At 38.4% G+C, this 20,144-nt stretch overlaps 1 protein-coding gene across 1 annotated transcript in view; it reads right to left on the reverse strand.

Annotated features, from left to right (window-relative positions):
- LOC126267940 (sentrin-specific protease 1-like) overlaps positions 1-20,144 on the reverse strand; it is a 94,610-nt gene that overhangs the window by 10,677 nt on the left and 63,789 nt on the right. The window contains exon 7 of the mRNA XM_049973253.1: positions 13,568-13,654. Coding sequence (XP_049829210.1) covers positions 13,568-13,654 — 87 coding nt within the window. The remainder of the gene's footprint in view (positions 1-13,567; positions 13,655-20,144) is intronic.

Genomic DNA, 20,144 nt, shown 5'->3' on the forward strand with positions numbered 1-20,144 from the left:
TGAAGATCGAACCTTGGTCTCAACATCATAACCATACACCCACATCTCATTACAATTTATGGTCCTCTTAATGAACATCTCATTCTCACTTGTGAAATCCAAAAGCTCTTCATGGGTTGTGAGGCAAAGGTCTTTCTGGTCTTGACTCATGGGCCCTGGGATGAACTTGATGGCAACATGATGAATTCCGAAACAATGTGTCAGTATTTCATGACATGATTGAACTGAAATATTACATTCTTCTGAAGTTTCTTGGACAGTCAGTCTTTGATTAGCAACACAGTTCACTGACATTCCTAATGTGAGCACTGTTGGTAGCTGTCAAAGTGCATCCCGAATGAGGGTAATTTTTAGCTTCCATCTGGCTATTTTTAAACTTTGTGAACCATTCGTAAGACCAAGTGTGGCTTAAGCACTAATCACTGTAGGCTCCCTGCATCAATTAGTGTGTCTCTGTAAAGGTTTTCTTGACTTTCACGCAAAATTTAATGCAGATGTGTTTCTCATCTAACTCTTCAATCCTGAAATTTGCAAATTGTGTGATAACATTCTATTCAATACAGCACTGAAAAATAACTAATAGACATACAACAATGAAACTTCAGCAGTTACACATTAAACACAGCTGTGAGCAGGGACGTCAATGGCATTTCATTACAACACACCACTGGCATGAAATTATGAATGTTATGGATTTTTTTGAACAAACCTCATACTTGGAGAAAGTATCATGAAGTGTGTGTTCCACCCACCAGTGAAGACAATGGTCCTATTTGGAGAAGTCAAGGATTACCTAGCAGCAATCTGCTGCTGTCATGACAACTTAGGAAGATGAGGATGCATTGTCACCACGCCAGTAGAGATTCTCATCCAATGATGACTGCAGCGCTACCCAGGATCACCCTCAACATTGTTATTCCCCCACCTCAACATGTGGAGGTGGTGGGCAGGAGGCTGCATGAAGAGGGATAGGATATACACTGATGAGTCAAAAAATTATAACCATCCGCTTAGTATCTTGTTTGTCCATCTTTGAAATGAATTACATCACTGACTCTGCATATCAAGGATTCAACAGGGTGTTGTAGGTTTTTGGAGGTATGTGGCATTAGATGTCTTTGTACAGGTCATGTAATTTATGTACACATTGGGCCACCGATTTGTATACACAGTGATGGTGCCCAATAGTGATCCAGATAGGTTCCATAGGATTTACATCAGATGAGTTTCACCACAGACTTCAACATGGGCTCATTATAATACTCTTCAAACCAGTGTAGCATGGTTCTTACTCTGGGAAATGGACAACTATACTGCTGAAAGATGACATTGCCCTGAGGGAAGACATCAAGCATGAAGAGATGCAAGTGGTTCTCAGCTGTCAGCATGTCTTCTTTACTTCCACAGGTCCCATGCAAGCACAGGAGAATATCTCCCATAGCATAACACTGTTCCACCAGCCTGCCTTCATGGTGCTTTGTACATTCTGAGCCACTGTTCACCTCAATGACAGCATTTCTAGAGGTGACCATCAATTTAGCATAGCAAAAATGTGATCACCTGAAGAGCTGACATTTACACTGATGAGTGGACAAGTACCATTGCCACAAACCCACTGCTATTGTAATTGTTGGTGTAATTGGGTGAACATGTAGAGGTGTTCTGCTGCAAAGCTCAATCTTCAACAATGTACGAAGAACGGTTCTCTCCAAAAGACTTATGCCTGTACCTGCACTATGCTCTTTCATCAGAGATGTCACAGATCACCATCTATCCTACTTTATGTAACAGACAACCATTTAGTGCCTAGTGGTAATTTTATTGTCCTACCTCTTTCATATATGCACATGACAGTAGCCTGTGAACATTTTACCAGCTTTGCCATTTTTTAAATACTCATTCACAGGCTTTCTGTACTATTAATTAAATCATTATGGTTTGAGGGGGGCAGTGCACAAATGGTTTAATTCATACTTAACTGGAAGAATGCAGAAAGTTGAAATAAGTGATTCATGTAATGTTAAAACAACAGCTGATTCATCAAACTGGGGGGCTATCAAGTACGGGGTCCCACAGGGTTCGGTCTTAGGTCCTTTACTGTTCTTTATATATATATTAATGACTTACCATTGCACATTGATGAAGATGCAAAGTTAGTTCTTTTTGCTGATAATACAAGTATAGTAATAACATCCAAAAACCAAGAACTAAGTGATGTAATTGTAAATGATGTCTTTCACAAAATTATTAAGTGGTTCTCAGCAAATGCACTCTCTTTAAATGTTGATAAAACACAGTATATACAGTTCCGTACAGTAAATGGCACAACTCCAGTAATAAATATGGACTTTGAACAGAAGTCTGTAGCTAAGGTAGAATTTTCAAAATTTTTAGGTGTGGCCATTGGTGAGAGGTTAAACTGGAAGCAACACATCGATGGTCTGTGCTGAAACGTCTGAGTTCAGCTACGTATGCTATTAGGGTTATTGCAAATTTTGGTGACAAGAATCTCAGTAAATTAGCTTACTATGCCTACTTTCATTCACTACTTTCATATGGCATCATATTCTGTGGTAATTCATCATTGAGTAGAAAAGTATTCATTGCTCAAAAACGTGTAATCAGAATAATTGCTGGAGCCCACCCACAGTCATCCTGCAGACATCTATTTAAGGACCTAGGGATCCTCACAGTATATATATATTCACTTATGAAATTTGTTGTTAATAATCCTACCCAGTTCAAAAGTAATAGCAGTGTGCATAGCTATAACACCAGGAGAAAGGATGATCTTCACTATGCAGAGTTAAATCTGACTTTGGCACAGAAAGGGCTAAATTATGCTGCCACCAAAGTCTTTGGTCACCCACAAAACAGTATCAAAAGCCTGACAGATAGTCAACCAACATTTAAAAATAAATTAAAAGAATTTCTAGATGACAACTCCTCCTACTCAGTGGCTGAATTTTTAGATATAAATTAAGGGAGGGGGAAAAACCTAGCTTAAACATTAGTGTCATGCAATATTTTGTGTAATGCAATATCTTTGTACAGACATCTTTTATTAACCTGACACGTTCCACATCATTATGAAATGTCGTATTCATGATCTATAGAACAAGTATTAATCTAATCTAATCTAATTAATCAGTCCTTTGTCAGAGTTGCTTATCTCAATGGATTTCTCTATTCGCAGCATGTATCTTCATTAGGGTGACACCCCTTCCATCCATGTTTGCCCTGTTTACATACTCTTGCTGCCATGTCACACACCCACAGACAGTGCCACCAGGAGGCATCCAATGTCGTAGTGGGCAGTGTTAATAATTTTTAGGCTTTTCAGTGTCAAGGTGGCACCCAACAGTCATCAGGAATATTTGAAGGTCACAAATATGTGGATTTCCAAAATATTGCACATTTGAACTATGACACACAGATGAGTACCTAAGAAATATTTGAAATATAAAACCACATACTTTTACTCAGTCCCACATAGAGATGTTACGTGGTTACTTATTGGTCACACACAGGCACAGAATCTAAGTAATGCTTTCAAAAACAGCCAGGTTAGTTTCTTTTGTTCTGAACAGATGATAAATTTTAATAGTTAGTTGGTTTGTGGAATGTACTGAAGATTAGTAAATTATATAAGTATACAGAACCATCTTGTGCTTCTGCATTGGGAATGTACTACATGGTATCCACCTGCAAAATTTTTCTACATTATAATAAGTCTCATTTAGTGGCTCGATTCATTACTTGGTGGTGTAATCTGATATGGGAAACAGAGCAACAAAAGTACAGTGTCAAAGTTAAGAATATAACAAGTACAGGGGCAAAATGGGCAATGGAGGTTTTGATGGTATGGAACCTTCAGTGTCAATTGTCTTATAAGTCGATTGGTTTCAGGTAGTTCAGAGCATGTTCTCAGAAAGAGTGGATATGTGTCACACAAGCCTACTGCATCAGTGCGATAAACTCTCAAAACCAAAACAGAACTTTAAAATGAGGGCAACCACAGCTGAAATTCTGCATGTTGAAAAAATGTCTTCTGCTTAGGCTGTTAAAGTTATTTATTGAAAGGTAAGACCAGTTTCACATCTTTAAAATGCATCATCAGGTAATCTGTAGACTGGAAGAATAACATTCTCTCTTTGGAATAAACGGTTTCTAAAAATAAGTCATCACCACCACTTAAGGTTACTAAGAGTAGTACACTTACATCAGCTTTTAAATCATTGCGAATACAGGAAAAACTGTTACAGGCTAGTCCTACAGTTCATGATCAAATCAATAAAAATAATTAACTCACTATAAAGCAATGGTCCCAGTTAAACTATGTATTCAGTTGTGGATCTCCATTATAAGCTTCAGATACTGTATTGAAAAAGGAAGGACAGTACATGTAATATTTTGGAAGAACTGTAGAAATTTCCTGAAGGAACATTTAATGCACATACTGGTTTACACTATAAAAATCTATTGGCTAGTTATCATTGTTTATGTAAGTAATTTAATGGTTCTGAGAACCATATTCTTTTGCAGTAGCTTTTAGATATCAGTATGTTCATCTCCTCTCTTGGAGTATTAGTTTAGTACCACTTTACAGCAACTTTCTGATCTCCTCACTGGTACATATGACTTGGCCCTTCTGTAAATTTGCTGATACATGGTTTCGCACAAGGTCTCATAATATCATTCTGCCAGTTTATCTCAGTTTGATGCCATGTTACCTCCCTGAGCAGTCTATGGATCTAGTATGTCTTTGGCCTAGCTTGATTCTTTCTTTCTGGTTGCTACTTCAAGTTAGGCACCTATGGTTTTTCCAATTTCTTCCAGTTTTTGTAGTTACTGGGGTATGCCATTATTCTACTTGTTACTTTGCAGACCCGATCATTTTAACTTGGAATACCACTTCACAGAAAGTTACTCATCTTTTTTTTTACTTTGAAGATGAATTATGGGACTTGGCTGTGTTACTATATTCTACAATGATTGAAAAGATAAAAAAGTATAATATTCTTAGCAGCTTTATGTGAGTATGACCACTTATTTCTGAAGATTGATTATTCTTAAGAGTAAATATATTTTTCCTCCAATGTACAGTTCTCCTGATGACGGATTTCAAGAATGTGGTAACCAGTCATGACCTTTCACAAAGGACTTAAGCAGCCTGAGTGGAAAGATATTTTACTCAGTATCGAAAGACCAAGAACATTGTAGAGAAGAAGCAAATGACAATATTGAAAAGAAAAGAAAAAAAAAATGCTGACATATGCAGTGAGTCAGGACAAAATTTAATACATTACCAATCTTTATTGAGGAAGCGAGAACAAAAGTATTATGTATATGTGAGCACAGGTTAGCTGAACCAGAAATATAAAACTACAGATATAATGAATATCTGGAAATGGTGATGGTGTAAATAAACTGCTATCCATAGTAGTGAGTGTGTATACAAATAGTAAGATCAGTGTTTGGTGCCAAGAAAATAGACTTCTGTAACTTCTGGGTAGATTTGGACCTAGAGTTGGCTGCTTTGTGGCTGCCAGATGCTAGCTTAATTGTTGTTTATGCATACTTTTCCCCATATGGTAATTTTAAAAATCTCATCAACCGATTGGAAAGCTGTTGGTGCACCTAAGGGCAAAAAAAAAAAAAAATTGCTAATTTGGGAAATCAAACATTCATACTGCAGAAGGTTGTGATGAAGAGAAAGCTTACATGGACTGTTTGTGGCAGATTATCTATGAACAAAAGGAGATGTTTGTCTTGCTACAATTGTCACAAACCTTAATAGTTGTGACCACAAAGAACTTGGGTTTACCCAATACTTGCATATCACAGTGCAGTAATCATGCAGCTATGGACACTCAGTGGTCATTCAAATGGCATCTTCAGAAATAGTACTATCATTTAAAAAAATAGTTTTGACATTTTCAAAGGTACAATGTCTCCTATAGACTGATAACAAATATTTGTAGAATTTGCACCAAATAGTGCATTCAGCTGCCTGTTCTAGGCCCTTGAAGTCAAATTTGATGAAAATTTTCCATTAAAACCTGAGACACATTCAATTATTGCCAAATCAAACAGCAGAGAGAAAACTGTCAATGTAAGGAGGTGGTATACCTCTACATTAATTAAAATGGAATGTACTGTCCAAACAGTAAATGATAAGATAAAACCAGCTAAGGATATTAAAATTAAGGATATACTGCATAGCAGTTATTTTAGAGTGTAATGATCTAGGGGAGAATGGAAGTAGAAAAAGCAAAGACAGAAAGCAATGCCACATTTGTTGAAAAGGTACAATATTTGCAATGCAATGTGGAATCTAGACAATGAACCCAGGAAAAGGTCCACCTCTTGCTTCAATTCTTGCAGTTCATATGAATTTAATCAACATTTTAAAAAGGTAGTGGGAAGCACAGTAGATGAAATTCCTGGCTCTGGAACAGGTCATGCAGTCAGTGTGAAATTTGGATAAATACTTCTTTAAAAAGGGAAATGGATAGGTTAAAGTTAGATATAGTGGGAATTAGTGAAGTTCAGTGGCAGGAGGAACAAGACTTCTGGTCAGGTGACTACAGGGCTATAAACGCAAAATCAAATAAGGGTAATGCAAGAGTAGGTTTAATAATGAATTAAAAAAATAGGAATGCTGGTAAGCTACTACAAACAGCATAGTGAACGCATTATTGTGGCCAAGATAGATATGAAGTCCACACCTACTACAGTAGTACAAGTTTATATGCCACCTAGATCCGCAGATGACAAAGAAATTGAAGAAATGTATGATGAAATAAAAGAAATTATTCAGATAGTGAAGGGAGACGAAAAGTTAATAGTCATGGGTGACTGGAATTCAAGTGTAGGAAAAGGGAGAGAAGGAAACATAGTAGGTGAATATGGATTGGGGCTAAGAAATGAAAGACGAAGCCACCTGCTAGAATTTTGCACAGAGCACAACTTAATCATAGCTAACACTTGGATTAAGAATCATGAAAGAAGGTTGTATACATGGAAGAACCCTGGAGATACTAGAAGGTATCAGATAGATTATATAATGGTAAGACAGAGATTTAGAAACCAGGTTTTAAATTGTAAGACATTTCCAGGGGCAGATGTGGACTCTGATCACAATCTATTGGTTATGACCTGTAGATTAAAACTGAAGAAACTGCAAGAAGGTGGGAATTTAAGGAGATGGGACCTGGATAAACTGAAAGAACCAGTGGTTGTACAGAGTTTCAGGGAGAGCATAAGGGAACAATTGACAGGAATGGGGGAAAGAAATACAGTAGAAGAAGAATGGGTAGGTTTGAGGGATGAAGTAGTGAAGGCAGCAGAGGATCAAGTAGGTAAAAAGACGAGGGCTAGTAGAAATCCTTGGGTAACAGAAGAAATATTGAATCTAATTGATGAAAGGAGAAAATTAAAAAATGCAATAAATGAAGTAGGCAAAAAGGAATACAAACGTCTCAAAACTGAGATCGAGAGGAAGTGCAAAATGGCTAAGCAGGGATGGCTAGAGGACAAACGTAACGATGTAGAGGCACATGTCACTAGGGGTAAGATAGATACTGCCTACAGGAAAATTAAAGAGACCTTTGGAGGTAAGAGAACTACTTGTATGAATATCAAGAGCTCAGATGGAAACCCAGTTTTAAGCAAAGAAGGGAAAGCAGAAAGGTGGAAGGAGTATATAGAAGGTCTGTACAAGGGCGATGTACTTGAGGACAATATTATGGAAATGGAATAGGATGTAGATGAAGATGAACTGGGAGATATGATATTGCGTGAAGAGTTTGACAGAGCACTGAAAGACCTGGGCCGAAACAAGGCCCCTGGAGTAGACAACTTTCCATTGGAACTACTGACAGCCTTGGGAGAGCCAGTCCTGACCAAACTCTCCCATCTGGTGAGCAAGATGTATGAGACAGGCGAAATACCCTCAGACTTCAAAAAGAATATAATAATTCCAATCCCAAAGAAAGCAGGTGTTGACAGACGTGAAAGCTGCCGAACTATCAGTTTAATAAGTCATGGCTGCAAAATACTAACGTGAATTGTTTACAGACGAATGAAAAAACTGGTAGAAGCCAACCTTGGCGAAGATCAGTTTGTACTCCGCAGAAATGTTGGAACATGTGAGGCAATACTGACCCTACGACTTACCTTAGAAAATAGATTAAGGAAAGGCAGACCTATATTTCTAGCATTTGTAGACTTAGAGAAAGCTTACTCTCTTTCACATTCTGAATGTGGCAGGGGTAAAATACAGGGAGCCAAAGGCTATTTACAATTTGTACAGAACCCAGATGGCAGTTGTAAGAGTCGAGGGGCATGAAAGGGAAGCAGTGGTTGGGAAGGGAGTGAGACAAGGTTGTAGCCTGCCCCCAATGTTATTCAATCTGTATATTGAGGAAGCAGTAAAGGAAACAAAAGAAAAATTCAGAGTAGGTATTAAAATCCATGGAAAAGAATAAAAAAAACTTTGAGGTTCGCCGATGACATTGTAATTCTGTCGGATACAGCAAAGGACTTGGAAGAGCAGTTGAATGGAATGGACAGTGTCTTGAAAGGAGGATATAAGATGAACATCAACAAAAGCAAAATGAGGATAATGGAATGTAGTCTAATTAAGTCAGGTGAGGCTGAGGGGATTAGATTAGGAAATGAGACAAAGTAGTACAGGCTTCCTAGATGTAGCACACACAGTGCCTGTTTACAAAAAGGTAATCCATGTGAAGTGTCAATCTACAGGACCATATCTACAAGGCCAATACTAGGTAAAGTGATGAAGTCAATCATGAAAGATCAATTATTAGCTTATTATTATGGAGAAAACATCCTCCTTTACAATGCACACTGTAGCTTTCAGAAGGGCAGGTCAATGACAACAGCAAAATTTGACTTAGCTACAAATGCAAGTCAGGGTTTTGGAGAGTATGTCACTCGTACTGTGTGACCTCAATTAGGCATTCAACTGTATTCCATATAAGGACCTGCTAGGCAAGTTAAAAATCATATGATATTGAAGTATTTGTTCTGCAAACTCTCTGATCCTACCTAAACAACAACAGATCATATCAGTGCAATGAGCAGACTCTGGTGAGAAATTACAACAAAGTGTGTCACAGGGATCCATGATAGGGCCTCTGTTGTTCCCAGTTTCTGATAATGAAACAGGCTCCAATGCGCATATCTTACAATTCACAAATGAAACAACTTTTTTCTCAAAAGGAAAGAAAGTCAGTCACACTGTTTAACAAGCACAAGTCCTATTCTGTAAAACCAAGACCTCCTGTATCATGAATACGATAAAAATTATTGGAGACAAAACTCAGAGGTTGATTTTCAGCCTCAGTGCTGTTCTCTGGGTAACACAAAAGCTGTTAAACTTCAGAACTTTTTCATTGATACCAAGTTAACTTGGCAATAGCATATCAAATTCTTATGTTGCAAGCACACAACATCAGGACAGCCTACCATGCAGTATTCCACAGCCACATCAGTTACAGACAGCTGCTGTGGTGCCATTCTATGCGCTGCAAGAATGTTCTTTTATTGCAACAGAAAGTAATGAGAATAACTTCCCAAAAAAAAAAGAGGGGCGAGAGGGGCGAGAGGGGCGAGAGGGGCGAGAGGGGCGAGAGGGGCGAGAGGGGCGAGAGGGGCGAGAGGGGCGAGAGGGGCGAGAGGGGCGAGAGGGGCGAGAGGGGCGAGAGGGGCGAGAGGGGCGAGAGGGGCGAGAGGGGCGAGAGGGGCGAGAGGGGCGAGAGGGGCGAGAGGGGCGAGAGGGGCGAGAGGGGCGAGAGGGGCGAGAGGGGCGAGAGGGGCGAGAGGGGCGAGAGGGGCGAGAGGGGCGAGAGGGGCGAGAGGGGCGAGAGGGGCGAGAGGGGCGAGAGGGGCGAGAGGGGCGAGAGGGGCGAGACGGGCGAGAGGGGCGAGAGAGAGAGAGAGAGAGGGAGAGAGAGAGAGAGAGAGAGAGGGGGGGCCAGTTTAAACTTAAATACAATTTAAGAATCCGGAAAGAACCTCAGCTTCCACATTACAACAAAAGGCCACTGCTAATCACCACAGGGCACCTGCCAAGCATTACCACAAACAGTCCATCTAGATTCACAGTATAAGAAGCAGATGTGCATCCTGAACCATCATGTGAAAGTATCATATCCACTATTCACATTCTACAGGGTAATTCTTTGATGAGATGAATGTTTCAGCATTGATGGAAAAGGGTAAATGCATCAATCTGAGGTAAGGGACACTGGTCCAGAAACAACTGAGTCCAAAGCTATGAGAAAAACTTGTTCTGATATCCCTGACAGATGAATACATGTACTAGTACTGTTGTTGCCTTGATTGTACAGTAGGCAGCTTTCAGTGGTGATAGTATGGGCCAAAACAAGAAAAATAATCTCTAGTAAACATGGACTTTAAAATGCAAACCTTAAGAGTTTTGAGCACTTTCCTTCCACTGAAGAAATGCCCATAGCTCTAAAGGTATACATTTTAAAGCCCATATTTACTAGAGATTTTCTTCTTGTTTTGGTCTATTCTACCACCTCTGAAATTTGCCGACCCTACAATATTAGCAACAACAGTTGTGGTGCATGTAATCCATTGTCAGAAGTATCACAACAATTTTCACTTACAACTTTCAAGACTTTTTTTCTGGGCTAAGATCCCTTGCCTCAAACTGATATATTTACCCCTCTCCATCATCCCTGAAAGATAGTAATATCTTCACAGAACAAGCCTGTACATACCATCTGACTAGGAACACTCATCCACTTATCACTGATAACCAGCTTCCAGAATACTTTCTGTATCACTGTGTTACGTACCACAGAGCTACCGCAACACCTTTTGTCTAGTCATTACTACCATATCTCACACTGTGTAGCCACACCCATTGTTACACTGAATCTAAGATATTCTTACAAAGTATTTCATGATGCAGTTCTTTGACAAAGTTACTCAGTCAGTTTACCCAAGAACCCAGAGGTTTGCAATACCACATGTGAGCATGGCAGTTGTTATATGGGGCACTCTATACAGACTGAGTATCAATATCATCTCAACTACACAAATTTTGAAAAAGCTGTGAGAAAGAGAGAGAGAAATAATGGAAGCAACATAGAATACAGATAGAAATATGGCATGCAGAATACATGCAGCAGCTTTGTGGTGGAAGGGCAGTAGGGGGAGGCATAATATATGAGGTGTACACCAGGATGGAAGTAGGTGGAGGTCAAGGACACACAGATGGTTTCAGGGAATGGGACTGCTGTTAAGATACAGTCACTCCATTTTAATTTTCAAGTGAGGATTGCTGCAACACAAGGTTAAGACTACTGTGGATCAGGTTGTACAACACCAATCAAGTCAACTATATTGTTTTCAACAGTACTTACTAACAATCTTTCATTTGGCTACAGTTGGATGATGGCTATTCATGTGATAGCTTATTGCTGAAAATCAGAAACAAAATTATGTGAAATAATGAACAATTATCTTCTTGTGCAGAGCTTTGTTCATTGAAGGTGAATGGAATGTTTGGCACACATGAATTTTAGGATTCAGTAGAAACTGTCCTCAGTATGTAACTGAAGTGTGAAGGACTCCAGGTTACATGACGAGTAAGACAAGAAGAGTGATAAACATCTCTCAGTTTAAGACAGCATGTATAGTCCTCAGTGAAAGGCAGGATGGGTAATATGAACTGTAACACGTTAGCTAGATTCAATAATATGCTTTGTGTTTTAAGTTAGCTCTTCAATTAATAAGAAAGTTTCATTCATGGAAGCTGCTTCATTTCCAGTTAAAAAGCTCAGCTTGAATTTATCTACTGACCTTACTTCACATGTACTAGTGCTTAAGATGGTGGCCACACTACTTCATACATATTTCTTAATCAATTCCTTGTTTTATGGGTACTTTAGTTAAATAAATGATTGGAAATATTTAGGTAATAACACAAAATTCAATACCAGTTATAACTTTTCTTTTCATATTGTACATAGTATTGTTACAAATTGATTCTTAATAATTAACAAAATGAAAGCATCTCAGTACCACAAACAAAATCTAAGCACAACCATTACAGGAAATTTAGTCTCTTACTCATAAATACAGATTCATAAAAACTGTATGGAAAGAATCAATAACTAGGTTATATACATATTCTTTGGAACCCAGCAGTGCAATTAACGGTTTCTGATAAACTATTCTGAATATTTAACAGTTTCATATGTTTGAAGCACTAAGGTATCATGCTTAGCTATACATATTACATACAACATTGTGTACATACTGTGATATGGCCTGATCCATGTATCATATCCACCTAATGACTGAGATTAAGCTTTTACCAAAACAAGTATTATATGTTATATATTTTAAATTTAAGTGCAATTTTCATACATGGTTTCACACTGATTATACACTAAATAAAGGAACATAATATGATAACTAAATCCAGCAAGCGTTTAAAAAAAAATTGGTACTCTACATGGAAAAGACAGATTAGTTTTTTTAAGTCTACTACTGATGATCCAGTCATCTCTTCTCTTATTTTTTTACAGAACTGGAAACAAATACAAACCTGTTAAATAACCCTTAATGCCAATTAACATTTATTAACAGTGATTCAGTTACAGCCACCATTTGAATATTTGTATAAGCAACAACTTCTCTGCTGCTTATGAAAGCTGCAAATATTGCAGTTGCCAATTCAAGCAAGACAGCCACATCAAAAGTAACTCCACCTTTAAAAAATTCCTCTTTTGGAGATTACACCTAACAACACAAAAGTGTTGACAGACAAAGTTTACTTTTTAATCTCCACAAAAAGAAATTTAACAATGAACAACAGTTCTACTCATTACCCTACACATGAACATCCTAGCTGAAAAATAAATTTTACAGATTCAAAATAATACTCTATTCACTGTTGTATCACAATTACAGAACAATCTGTTAGACTTCTCTATAGATCCTACAACACGTTCAACCATACACAGAGTCAAATATTAAAATTTTATGTTCAGAATTTTAAATTCTTTTATGTTTCTATTAGATGGGATTTTTTTAAAAAAAGATAATACCATCTCCACTACCACTACCAGTATCTTCATGTCATCAATTTTTTTGAAAGTATTTCATACACAATTTTTTTTCTAAAATATGGCATGTCTTCCTGGGAAAAGTTGAAACTAGCATTACGACAGATACATTCTGAATATACACAACAAAATACACCACAATCACTGGTGTTTACTTGCTGTGGGATTTCCTGAAATTCAAAATGGAAACATTTCAGTAAAGTGGATTAAGTAAATGACACAGGTGGCATTAAAATTCAGATTCCATTTTCATTTCAGCTATTTATGAATGAAAAGTATAAGGAAGTAAGGATGAAAATTTTTCTTTAATATACAAATAGCAGTAATGTAATATATTAGACAAATATTACTTAGAGCAAGACATTTAAATTTTGTGGCTGAAGGTTTGTAACAGGTATGAAAAATAGCATCAGTATGCCTAAGATAAATACCTTCACATTTTCTGTTTTCCAGCCATCATAATTGAATTCTTCATTCCTTTTATCCATGCTTTCACTGTTCAGGTAATCCCATAACAACTGTAAAAATTACAATTTTTTGCTTCATTGTTGAACTTTTTTAAAGGACATGTAAACTGTTTAATGCTAAGACTTCATTGCATGTGAAATTTTGACTCTCATAAATAATTTTAGCTAGTTTACTACACTTCTATATTCATGGAACTAACTATGATCACAACACATGAGAAGCTACTGGTATCATAAATTGTACTTTACTGATCCATACAAGATTTGTAGTACAAACCTGATTTATCTGTAGTGAATGTGCTCTGAATGTCTAAAAACACTGCTTTATGCCCAATTTCATGTTTCACAGAACAGTACGTAAATATTAAATGTAATAGACCACAAGCACATCAAGTGGGGTGAAGTTCTTAGTTGTGCACAGTAATGCTAATTGAATTGGTCCCATCATATCCTAGACCTGGCAAAATACTTCATTCCATAGTTTTTGGCTTACACATAATTTTAACATTTACACACAAGATTGCCATCAGAACTGCTTGCTTAGGATATTTTTATGCTTTGCTGTTTCATGGAATCATCTTTGTGGTACTCAACCACCAACAAAAAAATGTCACTGCTCAGAGGAGAGAAATATTCATTCTGAGTAGCATTTACTGTTGTAGGAATCTGTCTCAGTATATCTCTCTTTTTCATGTTTCACTAATATAAATAGCTCTCTTTTTCAAAACCAATTATGCACATAATGGCAACAATATGAGGTTATAGAACATTGCCCTAATGGATGTATTGAAAGCTTCAATCACAGAGAGGAGACAATCGTGAGTGAACAATACTTTAGTATGATCAAACAATACAAAAGTGTGACTGCGCAGTCTCCTACATCACAGCACACCCAGTCCTTTGTTTATGGCACAGATATTCTTATTCAGTGCCCCTACTCTGTCTGCCCAGTGGTGCTTACACCTCTGATCAGTGCTATTGATGTCTGTATCACTAGACAGTCAAACAGGACTTCGATATTAACCAGACAGATTCCACCTGTGTGCTGAAAGGAGTGACTTAATCTGTCACAAAAGTTTTCAATGCTCTACCAGCAGACATTGTCTTGCTCTTCGAACATTAACACCCAGAAAAAATTTAAAGAATACTTGCTGTAAAATTTATTCTACTCAACTAGTGATGTTTTTGGTGCATATGGGAGTCCATGTCATAGTTTTATTACAAGACTAGTATGTCCCATTAGATAAAACCCAAAAATTATTTTTTTTTGTAAACACTCTGCTCTGCAGAAAATTAGGGAATTATACAAATACCTTGTGGTACGTATGTTCAACTATCTTTTTCCTGTTCTGCAGATATGAGTTTATCCACTGACAGTCTGGGCCCAACTCCTAAAATTACTCAGATTCACCTTGGACCAGTGATAAAAACATCCTGCGTTCCAGGTCTGAACCCCATCATTGCTTCAATTTCAAATAAAAATCATTGGCAATGACAGCTGAAGATTTCTGGAATGAAGAATCACTTTGTTCTGCCAATGGCCTTTACACAGTGAGTGGAGGAGTAGACAGGCATGAGGCACCCTGTTACCCCTAGAATTTAAAAATGCCCCTAAAATGTGGAACAATGAGCAATGATCAATGACAAAGATGCAGAAGGAAATGGAAGCCTTTGCATTAAGAAATACAGTTGTATCCATGCACAATGTAGCTTGTAATTAATAAAGTTTTATGATAATTTCCCCACTGGAAAGATATTCCAGGTTAGTTCTCCATTCAGATCAGTAGGAGAGGATTGCAAATGGGAAGCTATTCATGTGAAAAAGATTTAATAACCAGCCAAAAGGTTACATTCTGTCTGCTGCAATGTGGAACATCAGAAGTTTGAACTTGGTAAGGAAGCTAGCAAATCTGAAAAGGAAAATGAAAGAGGCTCAGTCTAGTTATAATGGGAGTTAGTGAAGCACAGTAGGAAGAAGTAAAGGATTCCAGGTTAGACAAATATAGGATATATCAATAGCAGAAAAATATGGTGTAACAGGAGTATGATTCATTAGCACCAGAAAGACAGAGTTACTATGAACAGTTCAGTGATACAATCTCTCTCATCAGAATCTCCAGCGAACCAACATCAACAACCATAGCTCTATTGTATATGCTTACATCACAAGCAGAAGATGAAGAAAGAAAATACATGAGACATTGAACGTGTAATTCAGAACATAAAGGGAGATTAAATACTAGCAATCATGTGTGCCTGGAACACTGTAGTGGGGGATGTAACAGAAGACCAAGTTTTGTTACAACATGGGCTCATTACCAGAAATGCAAAATGGGAAAGATAAAATTTTGTAGCAAATAGCTTGTAATTGCAAATACACTGTTCAAAAGTCACATGAGGAGATGGTTTACCTGGAAATCACATGGAGACATCTAACTGTTTTCGCTGGGTTGTTTCATGGTCAGACAGATTGTAAAATTAGATATTAGATTTTAAGGCATACCCACTAGTAGATATAGACTCTTATCACTATTTAAGTATAATGGAGAGAAGACAACTTAAAGAGAAGAGTTCATAATAATGTGAAAAGAACTGGGACAGTGTAGTACAAAGGAGTGGCATGTTTGTTTTCTCTAGAAGTGTAAATACTGCAAAAACAAATATCAAAGTAGGCAGTTCACTTGAACATGAATAGATATCTCTAGAAAGAAAAATCACAGATGTTGGACAGACAAATATACGTACAAGGAAATTAACTGTGAAGAAATATTGGTTAATAGCAGAAATACTTCAAATAATCAATGAAAGAAGGAAATTCGAATTTTTTTTAAAAAAAGTAAGGGATCCAACAGTATTTTATTAGGGAATAAAAAATAGAAAGTTCAGGGAAGCAAAGTTTTTGCCGGAAGAACGTAAAAAAAGAAAATGTCATTAAAAAAAAAAAAAAAATGTCATTTAAAAAAAAGGAAAAGAAAAAAAGAAACTGATTCAGCACATCGGAAAGTAGAAACAATCTTGGGTGAAATTAAAAGCAAAAGGCATCAACATGAAGAGTGTTGGGAGAGTTCCATTGCTCATTGCAGATGAGAGAGTGAATAGGTGTAAAGAGTGCATGAAGGACACTAAGGGGAAGAGAAACTCTTTGATAGCATGATATAAGAAGAAATGGGAGTTGATATGGAGGACATAGGGGATCCCATATTAAAGTCAGAGCTTTGGAAAATCTGCAGTAAAAGAAAGCAGAAGACACATATAATATTCCCTTGAAGATATAAAATTAACTTTCAACTGAATGAACAAGTTTGTTTGGTTTTGTTTTTGTTTTAGGGCACAAAAACAATATGCACCCATGTCAAAACTATAGAATAAGACAACAAAGAGAGGAGTTAAAAATGGCTACACATCAATCTCAATCGCTGGAAGAGAAGACAGTTAAAAACGGGGACATGGAGAAAGGTCTATAAAATATGTCAAAGAGAAACAGAGGTCCAGAACTAAAAATTAAATTGCCTTGGCCTTACTGCTACGATGGATATAAAGTAGAACACAGTCGACAGCCCATGCATCATTCCCTAAAATGCATATAACTCTGATTGTAAATGCAAATGGGTATGTAAGCTGTTAAAAGAAGGGCATTCCATCAGCAAATCTTGGACAGTTAAAAGTTGGGCACAATGTGCACAAAGTGGTGGGAGAGCAAAACTTAACAAATGGCGATGACCAAAAAGACAGTGCCCAATACACAACCTAATTAAAATTATCTCCTCATAATGAGAGGGCCAAGAGGAAGTCATCCAAGGTGCTGGGAGAGGCTTAATAACCTGGAGCTTGTTCCTGTGATGGGAGGACCAATGATGATGCCAAAGTGACACCACCTGCTGACAGACAGCAACACAGAGATCATTGGAGGAAATGTAAAAACTAGTGGACTGAGGAACGAAGACAGCATTCTTGGTAGCAGCATCAGCAGCCTCATTCCCTGTCAGACCAACGTGACCAGGAACCCACATAAACATCTCAGCGGTTCCATCAAGAGTGAGCAAGCAACAACTTTCCAGGACCTGTTGTACTAAGGGATGGACAGTGTGCAGCACAAAGAGTCTTTGAAGGGTGCTGAGAGAGAGTGAGCAGATCACGCAATTGAAAAATCCACTGGATGTATTACATGTCCTTATACAGGGCAAAGAGCTCTGCTGCAAATACTTTGCAGTGATCCAAAAGCCAATATTGAAAAACGTTGGCACTAGTGACGAAGAGATATCTGACACGACAGTCAGTCTTACAGCCATCAGTGTACACAAAGGTACTATTGCGAAGTTTTATGTGAAGGTCATGAAACTGAAGGCAATAGAGCAAGGCTGGAGTAGTGTCCTTAGGAAGCAAATAAAGGCCAAAGTGAACAGAGGCCACTGCATGAAGAGAAGGTGGTGAAGGGTTCACACCAACTGGGAAGTTGCAGGGAGCATGAAGTTAGAGGAAAGTGCCCTATACTAGTCATCAAAGGAGTCAGTCATCAAAGGAGTCAGTCATCAAAGGAGTCAGTCATCAAAGGAGTCAGTCATCAAAGGAGTCAGTCATCAAAGGAGTCAGTCATCAAAGGAGTCAGTCATCAAAGGAGTCAGTCATCAAAGGAGTCAGTCATCAAAGGAGTCAGTCATCAAAGGAGTCAGTCATCAAAGGAGTCAGTCATCAAAGGAGTCAGTCATCAAAGGAGTCAGTCATCAAAGGAGTCAGTCATCAAAGGAGTCAGTCATCAAAGGAGTCAGTCATCAAAGGAGTCAGTCATCAAAGGAGTCAGTCATCAAAGGAGTCAGTCATCAAAGGAGTCAGTCATCAAAGGAGTCAGTCATCAAAGGAGTCAGTCATCAAAGGAGTCAGTCATCAAAGGAGTCAGTCATCAAAGGAGTCAGTCATCAAAGGAGTCAGTCATCAAAGGAGTCATCAAAGGATCTGTGGCCACACATGACAGAAAAAGGCATGCAGATCTGCTGAGGAGAAAGTCACAGCAGTAGGAGAGTGGTAGTTCAGCAGCTTCTGCATACAGTCACTCAACCGGAATAGAGTAGAAGGTGCCAGTGGCCAAATGGATGCCATGATGGTGGATAGTATTGAGACAGCGTAACAGGGACAAATGTGCAGATACATAAATGAAACACCCATAGTTATTTTTGAATGGACAAGGGACCAGTACAAATGGAGGAGGGTGGTTCAATCTGCACCATAGAAAGTACCATTGAGTACCCGAAGGACACTGAGGGGCTACATACAGTGCGCTGCCAAGTAAGACATGTGGGAGGACCAAGGAAGTTTCCCTTCAAGCATGAGCCACAAAAATTTAATGAATGGAAGATAAAGTGACTTAAGATGTAAAGACAGTAGAAGAACCCAATTGCACCTTCAGAAATTCATAAAAATGGTTTTTTTGGTGGAACAACTAAAGCAGTTGTTGATGCTGCATGAGTAAAGACAATTGAGACATTGCTGAAGACACCACTCAATGAGGAAAGTCCGTGGAGAACTGCAATAGATGGCAAAATTGTCAACAAAAGGGGAACAAGAGATGCCCAGCAGGAGACAGGCCATTATATGGCTAATGGTAATAGCAAAGAGAAGACACTCACAACGAAACCTTGAGGCACACTATTTTCCTGGATAAAGGTGTCCAGCAGGGCAGAACCCACACATACATTGAAAACTTGGTCTTTAAAAAATTCCTGAAGGAAGCAGCTGCTGAGTGCCAGCCCTTGAAGACTCTCTGCTACAGGGCACAGAGGCTGGAGGATCCTGCTCCAGGTGGTCTACAGAAGTGTCAGCTTTCTTCTGCTGTTGACCTGCGGAGCCCAGCACAGAAAATGGTTAGTGGTGCACACCAATGACATAGATTTGGCTGGGTGAGGGTATCATGTGGTGACACCATCAGAAAGAATCACCAAGTTGGTGAAGGAGAAGACCATTTGCATTTGTTTGACTTCTTTGAACCTTTCTGCTTAGCACAGGTTGGTTGAAGGGATGTAGGAAGTCTTCACAGGAGAATTCCTTCTGTCCTTTCTGGCCTGCTGGTTGTATAGCTGCTGACTTCTTCCTATGAGGTGAGAGTTTGATGGCTTATTAAACAGCTGGATGAGGAGACAGTGATGCCACCATGACACTGGATGATTTCACAACAGTGCTGAATCTGAGGTTGCATGTCTGTGTGACTATGTCCTTCATGGAGCAAGAGGTAGCAACAACAGTAGTGTAGGTGACGGATGGTAGAATACAGGGTTTGTGATTAGCCAGGTAAGGTATTTTTCCTTTACCCAGATCTCCTGGACAGCCTGCTCATTGAGATACACTGGACAATCTTGAGGGGAGGTGGCATGGTCACCATTGCAGTTGATATAGTATGAAGGAGGAGACATACTATTGCTCTCATATGCATCCCTACCACAGGTTACACATTTGGTAGAGTGTCAACAAGCATGCGAGTGTGGGTGAAATGACAACACTGGTAAAAGTGCATCAGGTTCGAAATATACAGTTGAACTGTGGTAACTTCATA

Source organism: Schistocerca gregaria, chromosome 4, assembly GCF_023897955.1.
Source record: "Schistocerca gregaria isolate iqSchGreg1 chromosome 4, iqSchGreg1.2, whole genome shotgun sequence".
NCBI lineage: Eukaryota > Metazoa > Arthropoda > Insecta > Orthoptera > Acrididae > Schistocerca > Schistocerca gregaria.